The sequence below is a fragment of the Trichinella spiralis genome (assembly GCF_000181795.1).
Source record: "Trichinella spiralis strain ISS 195 chromosome Unknown Scfld6, whole genome shotgun sequence".
Taxonomy (NCBI): Eukaryota; Metazoa; Nematoda; class Enoplea; order Trichinellida; family Trichinellidae; genus Trichinella; species Trichinella spiralis.
The window spans coordinates 872,908-890,417 of NW_003526945.1; the positions used below are offsets into that span (position 1 = coordinate 872,908).

General features: G+C 34.2%; 7 protein-coding genes across 7 annotated transcripts; 1 reads left to right on the forward strand and 6 right to left on the reverse strand.

The window, feature by feature from the left end:
- Window positions 1-597: 597 nt before the first annotated feature.
- On the reverse strand, window positions 598-933 carry Tsp_07925 (conserved hypothetical protein). Its single transcript, XM_003373278.1, has one exon. The coding sequence runs from the start codon at window positions 931-933 to the stop codon at window positions 598-600; it is 336 nt and encodes a 111-aa protein (XP_003373326.1).
- A 27-nt stretch (window positions 934-960) lies between these two features.
- On the reverse strand, window positions 961-2,552 carry Tsp_07926 (conserved hypothetical protein). The gene is made up of 6 exons (XM_003373279.1): window positions 2,453-2,552; window positions 2,198-2,427; window positions 1,944-2,011; window positions 1,551-1,573; window positions 1,170-1,294; window positions 961-1,032 (listed from the first exon to the last, which is right to left on the reverse strand). The coding sequence occupies exons 1-6, from the start codon at window positions 2,550-2,552 to the stop codon at window positions 961-963; spliced, it is 618 nt and encodes a 205-aa protein (XP_003373327.1).
- Window positions 2,553-2,604: 52 nt separating this feature from the next.
- Window positions 2,605-3,126, reverse strand: Tsp_07927 (conserved hypothetical protein). The gene is made up of 3 exons (XM_003373280.1): window positions 3,029-3,126; window positions 2,883-3,005; window positions 2,605-2,710 (listed from the first exon to the last, which is right to left on the reverse strand). Exons 1-3 carry the CDS (start codon window positions 3,124-3,126, stop codon window positions 2,605-2,607), a joined length of 327 nt encoding a protein of 108 aa, XP_003373328.1.
- Window positions 3,127-3,713: 587 nt separating this feature from the next.
- Window positions 3,714-4,349, reverse strand: Tsp_07928 (putative protein CrcB-like protein). Its single transcript, XM_003373281.1, has 3 exons — window positions 4,178-4,349; window positions 4,005-4,047; window positions 3,714-3,813 (listed from the first exon to the last, which is right to left on the reverse strand). Exons 1-3 carry the CDS (start codon window positions 4,347-4,349, stop codon window positions 3,714-3,716), a joined length of 315 nt encoding a protein of 104 aa, XP_003373329.1.
- A 2,814-nt stretch (window positions 4,350-7,163) lies between these two features.
- On the reverse strand, window positions 7,164-10,237 carry Tsp_07929 (NADH dehydrogenase I, G subunit). Its single transcript, XM_003373282.1, has 12 exons — window positions 10,171-10,237; window positions 9,701-9,903; window positions 9,319-9,620; window positions 8,958-9,258; window positions 8,747-8,896; window positions 8,529-8,674; window positions 8,277-8,405; window positions 8,162-8,228; window positions 7,889-8,104; window positions 7,479-7,808; window positions 7,326-7,410; window positions 7,164-7,249 (listed from the first exon to the last, which is right to left on the reverse strand). The coding sequence occupies exons 1-12, from the start codon at window positions 10,235-10,237 to the stop codon at window positions 7,164-7,166; spliced, it is 2,082 nt and encodes a 693-aa protein (XP_003373330.1).
- Window positions 10,238-10,890: 653 nt separating this feature from the next.
- Tsp_07930 (hypothetical protein) lies at window positions 10,891-14,125 on the forward strand. The gene is given in 5 exon segments (XM_003373283.1): window positions 10,891-10,933; window positions 11,058-12,643; window positions 13,238-13,413; window positions 13,427-13,519; window positions 14,023-14,125. The coding sequence occupies 5 exon segments, from the start codon at window positions 10,891-10,893 to the stop codon at window positions 14,123-14,125; spliced, it is 2,001 nt and encodes a 666-aa protein (XP_003373331.1).
- A 689-nt stretch (window positions 14,126-14,814) lies between these two features.
- On the reverse strand, window positions 14,815-17,438 carry Tsp_07931 (selenocysteine-specific elongation factor). Its single transcript, XM_003373284.1, has 4 exons — window positions 15,823-17,438; window positions 15,477-15,666; window positions 15,249-15,415; window positions 14,815-14,986 (listed from the first exon to the last, which is right to left on the reverse strand). The coding sequence occupies exons 1-4, from the start codon at window positions 17,436-17,438 to the stop codon at window positions 14,815-14,817; spliced, it is 2,145 nt and encodes a 714-aa protein (XP_003373332.1).
- Between the last annotated feature and the right edge of the window lie 72 nt (window positions 17,439-17,510).

Here is a 17,510-nt window from a genome sequence, read left to right on the forward strand (position 1 = left end):
AATGGTGACATTTCATTCTATTTCCATTGATCAATAAATTTCATTAAAAATGATTGCCTTATAATGTTTTTCTGTACTTATTAATCAATTTTTATTTTGAAATTAATTTCCAGCTAACGGAAAGCGAGCATACTGTTGTCGGAATGGCAATTCTGTTGTTACTGTTTGCAATCAACGGCAGAGCACGTTTAAAACAAATTGCACACCAATTGTACATTTACTATGGAATCAATTTTCAATACTGCCATCAACAATTCTTTAACTAACTAATTAATAATCAGCTAGCTGTTAGCAAATTCTTTGAAATAAATCTTCTAAATAGAGTATTTAAATGGTTTAAAAGCATTTACTTAATATATTTTTGTTAATATTTTTAGAAATTCATTATTGCACTAAATTATATATATATACAGAGAGAGAGAGGGGGGGGGGAGGGAAAAATTGAAATTTTATTCTTTTATGAATAAGCAAATTTTTAAACAGAACATTAACTAACCATCGTAAACAACACTCACTTTGGTATTGTTTCGAAAAATCCTTCCACATCCAGGTAAACAACAATTGGTTGGAAGAAGTTTACCTACAGTTTTTTGCATTTCAGGATGAATTGTCATGTACATTGTAGGCGTTAGACACCAGTTGAGATCTAAAATAGTGACAGAAACTCTCAGAACTGCTGGATATCGTTTGTCCAATCTGAAATACAACAACGACCATGGAAGAATTTGTGAAAAAATATTCGTCAATAAAATCATCGCAATGCTGCGCATTATTGTACATTCTCTTTTCAATTGCATATGCCGCAGTTGTCCGTGGATTGTGCGTCTTTGAAAATACACCGAAATCAAAGTCATCAAGTACAGTACTGCTGTGAAACTGCTCATCCAGAAGTTCATTCCAACCATGGCTCTTTGGTAAGAAAGTCCAAAACATTCGCGCAGTTGGCAAAGATGAGACACGCTAACGTTCGCATACCTGAATGCATTTTTCCAATACAACGCCAATTTCAACGTCGTCGCTATTCCAATAAAGCTGCAAACAATGCAACAATTTCTTTGATTCAAAATTCTGTAATGAAAACCCATTCTTGTAAAGGTGATAAGCCGTTCTAAACAAAGGGCAAACGTCGAATACATTGTGATATCGTATCCAACAAGAAATAAAGACACATGTGGAGCTCGGATTATGCAATCGCGGATTGTCCAATTTTTCGGAAAGCCATCTGCTACGCTTGTAACATAAGATTGAGCTTCAAAATTAATTATAGCCAGAGCCAGAAGAATATTTCCACATCCTAAAACTAAAGTTTGATTTCAATTTCACTGAAAACAATCTACTATTCGAAGCACTTCCTTATTATTATAAAAACCTACCTGCAAATGAATCAATTTATCAAACATTTTTTACAACTACTTTCTTTAAAAATTCATTTACAATCAAGTTATAATCGACCTTTATTAAACATCAATAATTAACAGTTCATATTAGAATTCACTTTAATCTGTCACCATTTTATTCAAATATTATTTTAAGAAATTAAAGAAATTTACTTACTGTAACTGTGTACCGGATGCTCAGTTAAAAAATTTATTGAAGTTACAGTATGCTTCAAATAAATAATGTTTGAAAGTGTTTTTTATTCATTGGATGCAACTAAATTGTTCTGACAATGTAATTTTGCTATTGAAATCATCAATTTCCTGGTGTAATAATTTACATTTCAGCAGTTGCATTGTTCAGCGATAAAGATTATTTTAGCATTAAAATGAAATAAATGCCTATTTTTTTTTAATTTTTACCTCTTCCTGTTAAATTTGTTTATAAGTTTTGTTTAAAGTTTATCATCAGTGATTAGATAGTTTTGAAATTAATTTGCTAAAGTAACTGCTGAGCAATTGCCTCTTTCCCTACTTAACCCTCCTGTTATCCTCAAATTTACTTACCTCCCGTTATCCTCCGGGTCAAATTGACCCATAAGTGATGCACAGTTTGTTTTGCGGTCATACTGTGACTAAGTATTCGTGAATTTTATTTTAAAAGGTTCTGATGAATATTCTAATACTCAGAGATTATTTTTTTTAATATGCCCGTATATGGTGGATGTACATTGACACACTTAAATTTCTTCTGCACATAAGTTACAATATGATTGTGTATGATCTTTACAAATGTATTTTTGGCATTTTTTACAACGTACGCTTGTCTTGTTGTCATTTGAAACACACAATTGACATCGGGCACTTTTTTTACCACCTGTATCCGTATCAGTGATACCGCTTGTAGATGACTGCTCTGCATCTTTCCGCATCCGTTCAACCGCCGATTTTGCTGCTGCTGTTCTGGGCAGTGTTTTGCGCCACATCATTTCTGGTTGCACTAGAGCCTTGCCAAGTTCTTCCAGGAATAATCGACGCTTATGCAGCCGTTCTAAATTTTATGCTGAATGTTTCACTGTCCATAGAACGTAGGCGTTGTATGCCGATACGTCGATGATGTAAAATATGACTAATGGCCATCGTGCAGATATTCTTTGGCAAGAATACGTTGGTCATTTTGTCTAAATTATCCACACCACCTTTAGTATTACTATAGTGTAGAATAATGTCAGGCTTGCTTCCCTTTCTGTCGCAAACCTGGTTGCCATTGTGCATAGTACTTGGAACTATAACATTCTTGTTCTTTTTTGGGAGGTATGATACGATGGTGCAATCTTCAGAAAAGGCAAATGTTGAAAAGTTCAATTTTCTGCCTTGTAGTTGCAGCAGTTCCTGGGTAGCTCTGGCTTGTTTTTTTTACAGTTCCAACCAAAGTCAAATTCTTTTTTTTCAGTTCTACCCCCAGTGCATACGAAGTAAAAAAGTTGTCACATGTAACATTATCACCTTTTAGCCCCTTTACCATGTCGAGAACCACTCGCATCCCTTGGTACTTCGCACGAGTTCCACTTGACGGCTTGCCAGTGTATATTTGCATATTCCATGCGTAGCTTGACTTTCAGCAACAGGCTACCCAAAACTTATTGCCATACTTTGCCGGTTTCTTTGGCATGTACTGTCTGAATTGACATCGGCCTTTGAAAGGATACAGTCGCTCATCAACTGTAACGTTTTCGGAAGGATTATACATCTTAGGTAATTTTTAACCCATATATCCCATAAACTAAAGAACCTTGAAAGTGATAGATGTTGCATTGCCTTCAATAATGATAAAGCAGCAGAAGAAGATCGATCATGGGGCCTAAGTGACCCCGGGGATTTCGCATATACGTAAAGTGCATACAGCAGTTACTATGAATGACAGACGCGCAGGAATTTCAGTATATGCAGATAAGGTGAAATGAGGAAAAGTCAAAAAAATTCAACATCAACAGTCAATAATTTTGGTACTAATTTTTATGTTGAAAATCAAAACGGGTCAATATGACCCGGAGGATAACAGGAGGGTTAAAGTAGCATTTCTATTAAATCAATATGAACTAATTACGGTTTTTTCCTTTGTAAATTATGTTTTGTACAGTTCATTTAAAAATACAGCACAGTAAAATTGCGCATTTAAGCACAGCGTATAAGTGTAAACTTTTAGCAACAGCTTATCGCAACTTCGTTGGTAATGATTACTCACTGAATAATGTTAAATATATGCTTTGAAATTTATTGATATTTTACCACTACTAAATAGTCCAAAATATGAGGCAATTAACATTCTATGAAAAGTTACGCCTTAATACAAGCGTGATGGTCAGAACAATAACAGCTTGCTAAAGGGACACTTTCTATTCCTATGTGCAGAAGCCATTTTGAAAAACTTATCGACCTGACAATTAATTATTCGAATTTAACTTTATTTCAACCGAAAGTTTTCCAAATTTAAAGTTTAAAAACAATAATAGTTTAACATCTAGATGAATTTTAACGTGCTCAAAATTAAAATTAATATATTAAAAAAGAAAAAATAAGAACAAACTTTTCACTTGATAATAATCAATACAATGCACAGGAAAATACCTCAAAGAGAACAATAAAAAGGTAAGAAAATTCCGAGCAAATCCTATATAAATGATTGTTAATTTTAAATGAGATGCTTTAAAAATAGTGCGATTTGTTTTGTAATCAATGAATATGAATGAAACTGCTGTTTAATTTAAATAAAAAAATATAGAAAAAAAGAAATTCATTACCAGACATGAAAACGCTGTACACTTGCTTTATCCGGCATCTTCTGATCACTACCAACATCAGGCTGTTGAGTAAAATTGCAAGACAACCCAACGTAATGTAAAATGCAAGCGCAGTGATATCACTTTCAGAAATGGGAAATTCTTGCAAAATCGTATTTGTCGAATTTTCCATAAGTTTATTAATAATAATATTGAACAATTAAGATCTGCATTAGAAAGAAAAGAAAAAGAAAAAAAAAACAAAACGTCCTTTCACTCTCTTCCACCAATCTCTCTTCTGCTGATAATTCTTATAATAAAGTTGAAATTATTAATTTAACATGTCATGTTTTAAAATTTTTACAATCAACTTTCCTTTCACTAGAATTGATTGGTTGAAATTTCTGTCACGTGATCATTGCTTTGCAATTAGCCAGACTTAATTGCTTTAAAAACTCCAAATCATTAAATATGCATTAATTAATTTGATCCAGATCAAAAGTTGATTTCACATTATTCGCTTAAATTTTGACATCTGACAAAAGAAAAGAATATTATCACAAAAATTAATCTCGCTTATCAGCTCATTAAAATTTTAGAAAAATATTACTTTTTTTATTGCTTTAAAAGTAACATTATAGAAAAATTATTCATATGTAATACGTAAAAGATTATGTATCTTATTTTAACAAAAGTAGCAGCTTCATTTTGGTTTGAAACATTACTAAAGCTGCTCGAATTGTTAATACTAAATATTAATAAACCTATTCATAATAAATCACCATTACACACTTTGCCTCATTTCACATACTGCCTACATTTTAGCATCATTAATTCGAAAATAATGTATGCATTATTTAATTATGCTGCTCTGTGTTCGTTTCAACAAGAATTTCATTTTACACGGTACAATTATGCAATCCATCAAACGACTCAACACCATAGTTATTTTACTTTATACATGAAATTTCAACGAACAAAATGTATTACATTTTAATTAATAATTTATTGTATATAATTTAAATGAAATCATCAAAGCAGAAACTAACACACTGCTGTGCCTTTTCTTTCTTTCATCATTGTTTGATCAATCAAAAATAATTAAAAAAAATGCACGTCCTCAATGAATATGATTAAATATAATAATTCCATTCACACGCATTTAATTAAAAAAAAAATAAAATTCATTTTTTTATTTATAAAACCTACAGCATTTTTTGAATTCCTTGATAAATTTATTATAAAGCTTCGATTTGATTGCGTTGACCAACTAACAAAATTTTAACTTATAAAAAATCACCATAACTGAAGGGATCAAAAAGGGGGGAAAAGATAAAAAATTAACCATTTACTTACAATTTTGCATACATGAAAATTCTGCTGTCACGACGTAGGTGATACTGTTTTTCTAGTTTTGCTTCCGAGCGATTATCTTCATCAAATTTATCTCTGTTCCATAATGTTAAAATTTGCATATAAACTCTGGGGCATCTTCCTCTGTTCTACCAAAGCTCATGCAATAAATTGTGTTATAATAAACATTTTTCACAAACCCATGTCACATATAAAAATCGATCTGTTTTTGCTTTATTTAATTAATTACATGACATATTTGCATCTTTAAAGAATTACCACTACATTATTTATACATGAGCTCGGATATTACACAATGTGTCATTTGAAAATTTTTCAAATATTGATAAATTCTAATTCAATTGTAAATTAATTTTTCAAATATCAATAATTATCTCAGTGATGCAAAAATTTCCTCTGCTCAATTCTAGGAAAAAATTGCAACTGCGATAGGAAATTTTATTCTCTACTTTAACATTTCAACTATTTCACTGTCGAATTATTTGTGTGTATGGAGTTATTTTATTTATTCAAATTTTAATCCAAATAAATATAAGTACAGTTCATTTTTTTTATTTAAACTTCTATTTTTGTTTATTAATATAAGATAAGGAAAAACAAGTAAACTTCCGATTAAAGATGCTATTATTCAAATATCACGGTTTTCACGAAATCAGCAGTGAAGGGTAAGCATTTTCTAAACATCGATTATTCGTTAAAATTATTAAAAATTTCATGCTACTGCCTTTAATTGATTTCCGCAGTAAACATAGATTCGTAATTATTTTCCCTTAATACTATTTTGAACTTAATTATAACGAATAAAGTTCAATGAGATAAAATATATTATTTAACCATTTAGTGATCAAGTGATCAAGCCACAAAAGCCATTTAACTTTACAAAGTGTGGTTGATGTTTCTCTTACGTCATATCATACAAAATGCAGAATTGGATGAATTACTATCCTCATAAATAAAAAAAAAATAAGTAAATTCTTCACATCACCTTTGGCGAGCAATTCAAAATTTGAAACATAGTGTGCAAAGTGATTGCAATCTGAAAAATAACTTACTATTGAATTACATTGATCCAATGCGAAAAAAATAGTAAAACAAGCACACAAAGCTTGCTGTTGAAAAAAATTATTAACCAGAGCAAGTAGATAAAAAATGTTCATTTTCCCATAAATTTAGTTTTACAATTTCAATTTTGCAACCTGCAAAACATAGAAACTTCTACGATCGATAGGGTTTCTCAAACGCTCGTATAAATAAAACGATAATTATTTTATCTGAACAAGCAGCACTTTCAAATATTTAAATAAGATATAAGACAAGAGGAATCAGGGGAAAAAGGACCTCATCTAACAGAAAAGTAGTTTTTACAGAGTAGTATAATAGAAGCCATTACATTATATTACTAAAATATAAAAGTGCACACTATACGGTTTGAAAAACATTTACCACCTTCGAGTTAGAAAATTTTCAACTTTTCCGTGTACCAAAGAAAAAAAAACCTCTTTAACGCTTCTGTACGTGTGTGCATCCAATTAACCAAATCTTTTATGCTGCTTCATTTTCATACTCTCTAGCTGCGTTCACACATTTGGCCATAGTCAACGACGCTCGAGTGATACTATCGGTGATGTAAAAATCAGACAATTTTGTCTGCACAGACGACAAATCCTCCGTTGACAACGATATCTACCAGTAAAAACACAATTATTGTCAATAATAGAACTGAAAAAGAAATTTACATTATTTTTAGCAGAATAGCACGCTGATACGCCGAGAAAATTTGCCGCTTCTCTAATACCGAATTTATTCAAATGTGGAGCAATTTCTGACATACGTTCACGAACGTGCTCAATTTTATCGTACGGTAATGGATAACCAATAACCTACAATTTCAAATAATTCACACAAGAGAAAAAAACATCATGAAATCATAAATAGGTTGAAAATTTACCTCAGAAACAGCCCTTATGATTTTCCAATCTTCCCTGGCAATACCCGGTGGTGAGACTGCTTGCAATGTTCGCTGAGAACGGCCTTCAGTGTTGACAAAGGTTGCATTCTTTTCCGTATAAGCGGAACCAGGAAGAAGCAGATCACATATCTCGGCTCCAGCATCCCCATGATGACCCTGATAAATGACGAAACAATCCGGCGGCAGCATACGACGAGTGATCACGCCCTGATCCGCACCAAGCATGTACAACATTCTGGGAGCACTCTCTGCTATACCATCCACACCAGGCACGTAACCAATATCCAGAGCCGCAACTTGACTTGCATTCTGAAAATTTTAACGTACATTTTTCACGAAAATCAAAACCGCACATCAATTTCATAAGGAAGCTAATAATCATATATTACTCGATGCAAAATGTTCAACACTTTCCAATTGGGATCATTCGGTTTTAACATCAACGAAACTTGCTGAAGTATACTCAACATGGAATCGCCGTCCGAACGCTGGAAAACTGCCGTTGATACCAAAATCATTGGCCTCTTTGCCGCCGTCAATTTTTTCATCACTTCATGTTTACAAGCTAACATTTCTTCCAAAATTTTCGGCGAAGAACCAAAATACTACAAAAAATTCTCGATAATTGTAAAAAAATAATAATTAAAGAATACAATATATACTTCATAATCATAAGTCAGGTCTACGTTCGATCCAATCACTCCAACTTGCAAATCATTATGGACATAGCTGAAAATTACACTGTTCAAAATTATGCATAGAAAAAAGATAAAATACCTTTTCCGAATTCGTGCATTTAAAACTGGCGCTTCATAACGTGGATTTGAACCAATCAGCAAAAGATAATCACAATCTTCAATACCAACAATACCGTCGTTCAAGATGTAATTGCAACGAAAGTCAATTCTTGAAAAATAAAAAAAAAGATTCCAATCAGTTTTCAAATTTGCAACATACAGCTAATTCCATTTTCAAACAATGCCCTGAAATGCTTATCAATGAAAGAACAGTAGAAAATACTGCAAATACCCGGAACCAGTAGTGGGAAAATTCTCCTCGGTACACAACATTTCACAGCCAAGTTTGTTGAACAAATCTTTCAAACATACAAGCGCTTCAGCATCGACAAACTGTCCAACAACAACAGCCATTCTATTTCCAGACATTTCGTTGAACTTTAACAGAAATTTATTTTAAAAAAAAGAATAAAAAAATAACACCAATATAAGCAATATTTTTTCACTTACTTTTTCATTGCAAAGGAACAAAGCATCTTCCCAGTTGCAATATTTCAACTCACCGCTGTCACATCTCACCATCGGACTGACCAGACGCTGACGTTTCAAACCATCGTATGCAAAACGAGTTTTATCGCTTATCCATTCTTCGTTAATATCCTAAAATAGTTAGTGATTTTGAAACACATGCACAAGTGCAAATTTAAAATTCGTTCAAAACTAAAATTCCACTTGCTTCATGAACTCGTGGAATGATGCGCATGATTTCGCCAGTGCGATGCGAGATGACTATGTTACAACCCAATGCGTCCATCACATCCACGCTTTCTGTTTTTCTCGTTTCCCACGGTCTGGCGTGGAATGAATATGGCTTCGATGTAAGTGCACCAACTGGACACAAGTCGATCACATTTCCAGAAAGCTCGCTCGCAAATAGCCTATCCACATAACTACCAATTTGCATATCATTTCCTCGTCCAGTTGTTCCAAATTCCTCAAAGCCGGCAATTTCGTTTGCAAATCTGTAAAAATCAGCAATTAAATGAACAGCTTGCATCTGGTGCAAAACACATCGGACAAACCTGACACATCTTGTACAATGAATGCACCTTGTCATTATGGTCTTAACCAGAGGACCCAAGTTTTTGTTCTCTACTGCCCGTTTGCCAGTAAAATTTATATCTGTAAATCGACTTCGATCCGATCCAAATGCCATGCTTTGATCTTGCAAATCGCATTCACCGCCTTGGTCACAAATTGGACAATCCAATGGATGATTAACTAGCAAAAATTCCATCACACCTTCACGAGCTTTTTTCGTCATTTCACTGTTCGTTTTTATTTTCATTCCATTAAATACTGGCATGGCACAAGAAGCGACTGGCTGAAGAAATTGAAAAGAAAAGCAAAATATGTACATATATATAAACAAGAAATCAACAAAATTGTATCAATTCAACTAACTTTGACAGATTTTTCCACCTCCACAAGACACATTCGACAGTTTCCAGCTATAGAAAGACGATCATGGTAACAAAATCTTGGTATTTCAACGCCGGCAATAGCGCAAGCTTGCAACGCTGTCATGCCAGGTTCGGCAAAAACACGAATATCATCTACGAATACTTCCACCTTTTTTGCAGAAGTTGCAGTTGAACGGTACGAAGCTAAAGTAAAAAATATTTAAAAAATAAATTTTATTATAGTCATTTGCTAAGGAAAAAAATTCATCTGCCCTGCATGCTTTGATAAACTGATACTGTCACAGTTTAAATAAAATACAAGAATTTTCCCAATAATTAACATTTCTGCTATTAACAAGCTGCACCGCTCAGTACAGTATAAAATAAGTTTACAATACATGTTGAAACAAATGAAGGAAAAATATACAAACCAAAAAACGACGGGAAAAATTAATTTAACAATAATATTACCAAGTTTGAAAAATCCACTGCGAAGGATTTGAACAAAGCGTGAATGCAGAACCAAATTACTTGGCATGACGAAGAAAATAATTCAAAATTTCCAATCTTTCTATTCACTATACGCCTTAAAATGAAAACAAACGTCATCAATTAAACATAAAAACTATTACAAAAATGCTCGTGAATTGGCCAATGCTTTTTGCATGCACGCTTTATGACCAATGAAATAAAAAGAAAATGAAATTTTGATTTCGGGACAAGAAAATAAAAAAAATAAAATAACAGTTTTCCTTGTCGCCTTAGGAGATAAAATTACCGATATAATTAATTATAAAAAATAAATAAAAAAGAAAAAAAATTATCAATGCAAATAATAAAACTAATCTTGAATTGCAAAAAATCAGATATGCATCTTACGCTGGGAAGTACACTTTCAGTTACCGTGTAAATGATTTTCAGGGATATATTACATTCTTAGTATAAGAATTTACTTACTTCATATTGCTATCAAAATTATATGAAGTGTGTTATTTTTTATCCTTTATTTTCCGATGTACTGACACTCCGTGTTCAGGTTCCAGCGTCTTTTGTAGATCAAAATTATTAACATTGACGCGAGCATTTATAACGCTTGATTAATTAATTAATTAATTAATTAATCTGTTTCTATAGTTTAATGTTATGAAAAAATATTCATAAGCATTTAAGCATCAATTATTAATTTCTATTATGACAAAATTTGAACTTGCATTTCAGTCCACTACATCCTTCGGTAATCCTTTCTATCGTTCCTTGGTTCGTTTTGCAGGTTCCATCTGCTGTATATTTCTAAGTTTGCTTCATTTATATATTAAAATTATATAATATATTAATATTTTTTTCTTTATTACATTTAGAGATTTTTTACGCTGAAAGAATGAATCCGAAGAATGTCGTGCCGAAAAACATTCACACTAAGATTCAAATTGATAATGAACCAACGAGACCGTTGGTTGAATCTGAATTATCACGCTCTACTGGTAAAAGCTCATCGCAAAATGTTTCCGTTAGTGCGTCAGAAACTAAAATGATTGCAAATGAAGAGATTCTTCAGATTTATGCTCATTACTTGAAATCTGGTACGTGTCTCAAGCAGATTAGTGCGGCTTTCCGATCGCATATCTTTAACCTTATGAAAGAAAGAGCTATGAGAGAAGCGAGCGAAATGGACTCTGGCAGTGTTAGTCGTGCTTCTTTGGAGGCGACGACTGCTTATGTTAATGCTGTGAATGAAATACGCCAGCAAACTCAGCAGTCATTTTATGCAACTATTGGGAAAGACAGAATGGATGAAAAAGCAGTTGATGAGAAAAATGTGAATTTCGTTAAAATGGATAATGAGAAGAAACAAAGTTTTAGTAAAACGAACTTAGCCAACATTGCACTACCTGTGAATGAAACGGAATATGTGGTAAATCCGTTGTTGAGTCCCGCCAGCGAAAGGTTCCGTAATCCCACTACAGTCACTAATGTATGCACTCGACTTGACAATTTGAGTGGTATAAGTAATCAACGCTTGAAAGATCGGAAGTTGAATAATAGTGGATCTATGCCTCGTATACCTCCAGTCAAATTTCCAGATAAGTCAATGATAGGAAGAAGTGTTGTTTGTCCAAATTTGGAAAATGTTACCGATCGTAAGCCGGCATCGAAGGATATAGATATGAAGGAACTGATCCATTCTGTATTAAATGCTGCTGTGAATTTGGAGAATGTAGAGCCTGCTCACGACACGCCTGTTAAAATCTTGATGAACAAAGATTCTCACCGAAGCAAGAAGCCCATTGAGAGCCCCCGCGAAAATGAGAAGGCACGTGCTAGAAAATTAGACAAAATTCCGAAGGTTCCTAGGAAAAAGCGAACTAATAAAAAAGATCTTGATTTTTCGGAGATTTTGGATTATGAATCTGTAAAAAATCAAGGTAGCAAGCGAATTCAAATGAGTAGAAAAACAATTTGCAAGATGGTTTCTACTAGTATGACTTTGCCTGAGGACTTTGATACTTTACCGGATTATTTTCTGAGAACTTGGGCAACCAATAGCATCATTGACAGTCCCTTGACACGCATCTTAATAAAGGAGAAAAAATTGAATTTGGAAGACGAGCCTGGAATAATAATACCCTATAACGGTTGTATACGCGTAATGTCATCTGAAAATGCTGCGGAAAATGTCAACTGGAAGTCACTTAAAACCGAATTTATTCCAGCAAAAGCAGATCAAGCTGAAAACAGAAAAGGTAATTCAACTGGAAAGGGAAAATATCGTGATCGCGAAAAGGACGAAGATGAGTTGCCGAAACGCCTAAAAGATGGAGCTATACCGTCAGTTTCAGGTGAAATGAAAAACAGAAAAACTGGTGCCGGTTGCGGAAAAAGCACAGTAAAAGATTCTGTTAGCAAGCAGAATTCCAAGATGCGCTCTGTCACCAAGCCGGATTCTGTTATAGAGAAATGAGAACGATAACCAGTGATTAAACATGTATTATTGATGTGTAAGTTAGGGAATAGCCTTACGCATTATTTTTAATTGTTGTGAATTGTTTAAATATTTAATTGTAATGAATGCACTGAACTGAAATGTGAAGCATATTTTATGCTATTAGTAGTGTTCATTTCTATTGTAGTAATGGGTTATTATTTTTTCGGTGCATTTAGTTGTCATTCTTGGAAAAAAATAAAAATTGTGTGTAAATTGTTGCATTTTTGAAAAATAATTCATTGATTCTGAATGTAAACATGTTCTGCATTAAAATTCGAATGAAATGTTCCTAAAATTGAAAACTTTCTAGATTTAATTTTCATCTCATCAAATAATAATCATTGCACAACATACAAATAGTACTTTAAATGTTTTCATGACAAGTTTCTGCATTTCATTCAGCGACCATTCAATTAAGTGTGCATTACGATTTTACAATTATCAAATTTGAATTGAAGAATAACTTCGAAATAAATTAAACTCTATCAGTGTCATTTTGTTTAAAGTTGTCAATGCTAACGTGTTATTTTAAACGTAAAATTGTTTAAAGTGTAGGCAACGTTTTTGTTTGCTAGAGCAGTTTTCTTCAGTTGTTCTCCAACGACGATACAGAATGTTGCTTCCAATCCTGAGGTTCAAGCAAAGTGCTCTCGCTTTGGCCTGGTGTGGTATCCTGTGCGTCTGCTTCGCACTGGGATATTGGATTTCCAGAAGAATAATGACGGAATTCGGTAAAAAGAACAGGAAGATACTCATTTTTCCCACTGGTGACAATGTGCTTTACGATCCAGCTTCACCAGGTTACACGACGCCGTTGTTAGGCGTCGAATTGTCACAGTAAAAAGATGTCATCAGAAGATCATTTAATCTACTGACCCAAGAAGCCAGTCATGGTTTCTTATCGAATCATTTTTATCAAAGTCATTCCACGAAAAGGTTTTGGTGAATTCATTCAAATACTCTTATTGTATTATTGTTAAAAATTATTGAAAATAAATGTCATTGTATTTTGTTTTGTTTTGAAATAAGTTTAATAAAAATTTTCAAATTTCAAAGCATCGGTATGTAAATAAATATCTGTCTTGAAATCAACAGTTTGCGGTTACGATTTGAAAACAAAAATCCAAACGTTGAAATAGTAAGAAATTATAAAAGTTTTTACGTATAAGTATACTGTAATTTCAGGTAATGAAGAATTAAATATGTTTGAACTGTTCGTGAAACGCAGTTGGTTCTGCAATGCAGTTTCATAATATTATATAAATATAGGTCTACAAATTCAAATTTGAATGAAATTAAAGTTAAATTCATTTTTCCTAACATGTGTAGACATAGTTCAGCCGCTGCATGTTACATTGTTTTTCTTATGTTGCTGGAGTAGTTTTACAAATTGCTAAAGTAGTCTTCAATATGGCGGAATTATCGTCAATTTTGTTTTCATAATCCAAATACGATCGTCAAAAGTAAGCATGGATAAGAAGAAAGCATTTCAAGCAAAGAATAATTATTGTTAATAGAATCTGTTTTCTGATGCTGATGACAGTAGATTTTGCAACAGTTTGGTTTGTTCCAATGTGTGACAAAGAAGTTCAGTTCGATTAGAAAAGAAAATAAATCAAAATTTGAGAAATAAATTCTTTCTCAGTTGGTCAAAAAATTAACTGAAAAATTGAGAAAAAGATAATTCAGCTCAACTGACTGATGTTCAAAAAATGTCGCTGTTTACTTTTTTAATCCTTGAAAATCATTATTTAATTGTACTTTTGAGCAGATTAAATTTTGCTCATTTTTATTAAAAAATTAATATTCTAAAGTAAGCAATTGTTGATTTGAAAAAGTATTATGACTCTACAAAACTCTACGTAGAAAAAAAACAAAAGAAGAAAAAAAAGAATAACAAAAAAGCAGCACATATTTGCAACAATAGCCCGGGGTTTATGAATTTTAGTGGAAAAAAATCGCCCGTAGTTTTGCATCATTTTATTGTTCAATTTAAACACGTCTGTTGATTTTTTGTATTGAAAAAACCTTGCCTACAGTGTAAATAGGCACCGAAAACAGAACGAATGTACTGTAGGTTAAGTTTTGTCTTGGCTTTTGCAAGGGGGGAAGGAAAATTTGGAAACTAAAGTTCAAACGTAAGACGCGTATTCGTTAACAGTCAGTCGTTTCCATCGACGGGCTACAATGCTCAGCTTGCTTCCAACTTTCGTATTGGAAAACTGTAACAATATCAATCTTGACACATCGACAAACTTTTCACACTCTGAACTTCGACCCAACAGCACATCAATCGTATCTCTGCTGCAAACCTTAAAATTAACATTACTATCAAATTGATATTTTCTTTTTAAAATGAATACTTTCCATACTTCATAGCCTTTTTTGAAAACTCTCTCACCGTTAACAAACACCTTCCCTTCCAAGATGAAATCTGTCGCAATTCTATACATACACATACACACACACATATATATATATATATACAATGAAAACAATCTTTTAAAACTACACCGATTAATTGATACATTAATAGAAATGTTTACAAAATGGAAAACTTTCGCACTTTTTGCTCAAGCCAAAACCAGCTTTAACAACCGAATCAAGCCGTGGATTGAAAATATTCATTCTGATTTTTGTAGAGCCGGCGTATTCTTCATCCTCGTCGTTGTCGCCACTTTCGTTTGCACTGGTCGCGCTTTCGTCTTCATATTCTTCTTCATTGTCTTCATCCTACAAAAAATACATCTCCTCATTTGAATAATTAATAAACTTTTTTTTTGAAAGAGCTAACTTTTCCATGATAAAATTTTCGTTTTTTGAAAACCGTTGCACTGCAGCAAACTAATCTGCAGCAAGGAATTTGTCGACTTGCCCTTTGTTCGGTTTGAATTGAAGCCGTAAACCAAGAAGCGATCAGTTGATTCTGCTTCCACAAAACACGCTGGTTGAACATTCGCCGAAATCCAAAGCGTAGCATCCGGCTGGAATTCAATTAGATCGAATAAAAAATAAGAACATTTCATCAATCATCAATATAATTGGTCAAAGCGGATCAAACCAGCGGGAAATGGAAATTTAATAAAATGATAAACATTTATTATTACTGAGAAAAGTGGTTTTTTTATTGTACAATTGACTTCTGCGAATCGAATACACTAGTTCGAAATTCCAACAGGACAGTACGTGAGCTTTGGTCAGTGTTAGCCGACGGTGGGGTGACCGCTTGCATGAACTGTTGCTCGCTGAGAGGATTTGAAAAGCGAACTTTAATTTTGCCACTTTTACCAAACCAGCCTTCTATGCGGCCTTCAGTTCTGTGCTCGTCCAACAGCGTCACTTTGCAACCGACAAACGGCACCAGGCTAGAAGTTTTGCCGAACATGCCTCGCACAGCTACAGTATGCTGATCGAGAACATTGCATATTGTACCTCGTTTGATTTTCCTCTTGAAAACGGGCAACTTTTTCAACCACTCATCAGTGGCCATCATGTGCAACAGTTGACCGTGAAAAGCGATCCGACATGTGCTCACTTCCAACGGTTGGTCCAATTTCGACGCGATGTACTGGGCTTGATTGAAGCACAAAATCGCCTGCTCAAACTGAACCACCGCATATCTGTGCAAAGGATGCGACAAGTCGCCGGTGTCGGCCAAATTTGCATCTTCTTGTTTCAAATAATTGCTTTCCCACGCAAATTGACCTGGCTCCGTGGAGCAGCGGCACTTGTCCGGCTCGCAGTGGAAAAAGATAAATTTGCCAATTACCGTCTCGTAGCCGACAGTGACGTGAAATTTGCTGTTGCTAAGCAACGGATGCTTGTAATGGGCGACTGCAGAAACCGACACAACGCCGTACTGGATTTTTTGCATACAATTCGCCTCGCACACCACGCCACGTTCCAGGCGACTGGTGTCGAATTGGGCAACGCAAATTCCAGCTCGACTTCCCTGAGCAATGCTTTCGACGGCTTTGTGGAATATTTGAATTGATTTGATTTTTCGCTTTTCGTTCAACGTTGGAATTTCAACGACCGACTTCACACCAACCGATCCACTGATCACCGTGCCGGTCAGCACTGTGCCCTGCCCTTTGATATTGAAGCAGTGGTCAACGTAGAAGAGAAATTTCCCCTCGGCCGAACGATCTGGACAATAGACTTGGTCGACCAGGCGGTCAATCAGTGTTTTCAATGTTTGTGATTTTTCCTCTTCGTCCAAAGCTGACACTGGAACCATAGGAACGTCGGCAAATGAAGTATTTTGCAAAGTTTTACGCAGGCGTCGTTGGAATTTCTCTATTTTTGCCGCTTTAGCATCATTTGGTAGAAGATCAATTTTGTTCAGCGCTATCAGCATACGTTTTGGGCAAGTTATATCGGCCAGAACGATACATTCGGCTGTTTGAGGTTGAATACCTTTGCAAATATCGATAACAAGCAACACCATGTCCATAATTCGAGATCCACCTATTACAGTACGAAAAAGTGAACCATGACCAGGACAGTCGACCAGCGTTATTTGCAATGTATCATAGTCAGAGAATTTCGATTCTTTATTTTTCAGCTTCTCTGGAATGTCAACCGAAAATGACGAAAATCCAAGATCTAAAGTTATACCCCGTTGCTTGCTCTGAGGATGTTTGTCAAAGGCGGCAGTACTGGCGATGGTGCTCAACGCTTTCGCCAATGTTGTTTTGCCCGAGTCGACGTGACCCATAATGCCAACGTTAAAATTGAACGTTCTCTCCGCCATTTCGTGGGAGCAATCCTACCACCAGTCTACAATAAAACTTGAACAACTAATTGAACAGAACAGCAATGAAAA

Excerpts from the sequence above, each read along its gene's own strand:
- Tsp_07928 (XM_003373281.1), bottom strand. The coding sequence starts at position 4,349 with ATGGAAAATTCGACAAATACGATTTTGCAAGAATTTCCCATTTCTGAA. Across the intron at positions 4,048-4,177 it reads GTACAGCGTTTTCATGTCTG|GATTTGCTCGGAATTTTCTT; the intron begins GTAATGAATTTC and ends TCATTTATATAG. Across the intron at positions 3,814-4,004 it reads TTTTTATTGTTCTCTTTGAG|GTCGATAAGTTTTTCAAAAT; the intron begins GTATTTTCCTGT and ends ATTAATTGTCAG.
- Tsp_07927 (XM_003373280.1), bottom strand. The coding sequence starts at position 3,126 with ATGTATAATCCTTCCGAAAACGTTACAGTTGATGAGCGACTGTATCCT. Across the intron at positions 2,711-2,882 it reads CATGGTAAAGGGGCTAAAAG|ATTGCACCATCGTATCATAC; the intron begins GTGATAATGTTA and ends CCTTTTCTGAAG.
- Tsp_07931 (XM_003373284.1), bottom strand. The coding sequence starts at position 17,438 with ATGGCGGAGAGAACGTTCAATTTTAACGTTGGCATTATGGGTCACGTC. Across the intron at positions 15,667-15,822 it reads AGTGTATTCGATTCGCAGAA|CCGGATGCTACGCTTTGGAT; the intron begins GTCAATTGTACA and ends ATTGAATTCCAG. Across the intron at positions 15,416-15,476 it reads GAAAATTTTATCATGGAAAA|GATGAAGACAATGAAGAAGA; the intron begins GTTAGCTCTTTC and ends TATTTTTTGTAG.
- Tsp_07930 (XM_003373283.1), top strand. The coding sequence starts at position 10,891 with ATGACAAAATTTGAACTTGCATTTCAGTCCACTACATCCTTCG. Across the intron at positions 10,934-11,057 it reads TCAGTCCACTACATCCTTCG|AGATTTTTTACGCTGAAAGA; the intron begins GTAATCCTTTCT and ends TATTACATTTAG. Across the intron at positions 12,644-13,237 it reads CTGTCACCAAGCCGGATTCT|GCAACGTTTTTGTTTGCTAG; the intron begins GTTATAGAGAAA and ends TTTAAAGTGTAG.
- Tsp_07926 (XM_003373279.1), bottom strand. The coding sequence starts at position 2,552 with ATGACCAACGTATTCTTGCCAAAGAATATCTGCACGATGGCCATTAGT. Across the intron at positions 2,428-2,452 it reads ACGCCTACGTTCTATGGACA|AACGGCTGCATAAGCGTCGA; the intron begins GTGAAACATTCA and ends CATAAAATTTAG. Across the intron at positions 1,574-1,943 it reads GACCCGGAGGATAACGGGAG|CATCCGGTACACAGTTACAG; the intron begins GTAAGTAAATTT and ends TTTTTAACTGAG.
- Tsp_07929 (XM_003373282.1), bottom strand. The coding sequence starts at position 10,237 with ATGCCAAGTAATTTGGTTCTGCATTCACGCTTTGTTCAAATCCTTCGC. Across the intron at positions 9,621-9,700 it reads AGGTGGAAAAATCTGTCAAA|CCAGTCGCTTCTTGTGCCAT; the intron begins GTTAGTTGAATT and ends CAATTTCTTCAG. Across the intron at positions 7,809-7,888 it reads TGTTGAACATTTTGCATCGA|AATGCAAGTCAAGTTGCGGC; the intron begins GTAATATATGAT and ends TAAAATTTTCAG.
- Tsp_07925 (XM_003373278.1), bottom strand. The coding sequence starts at position 933 with ATGTTTTGGACTTTCTTACCAAAGAGCCATGGTTGGAATGAACTTCTG.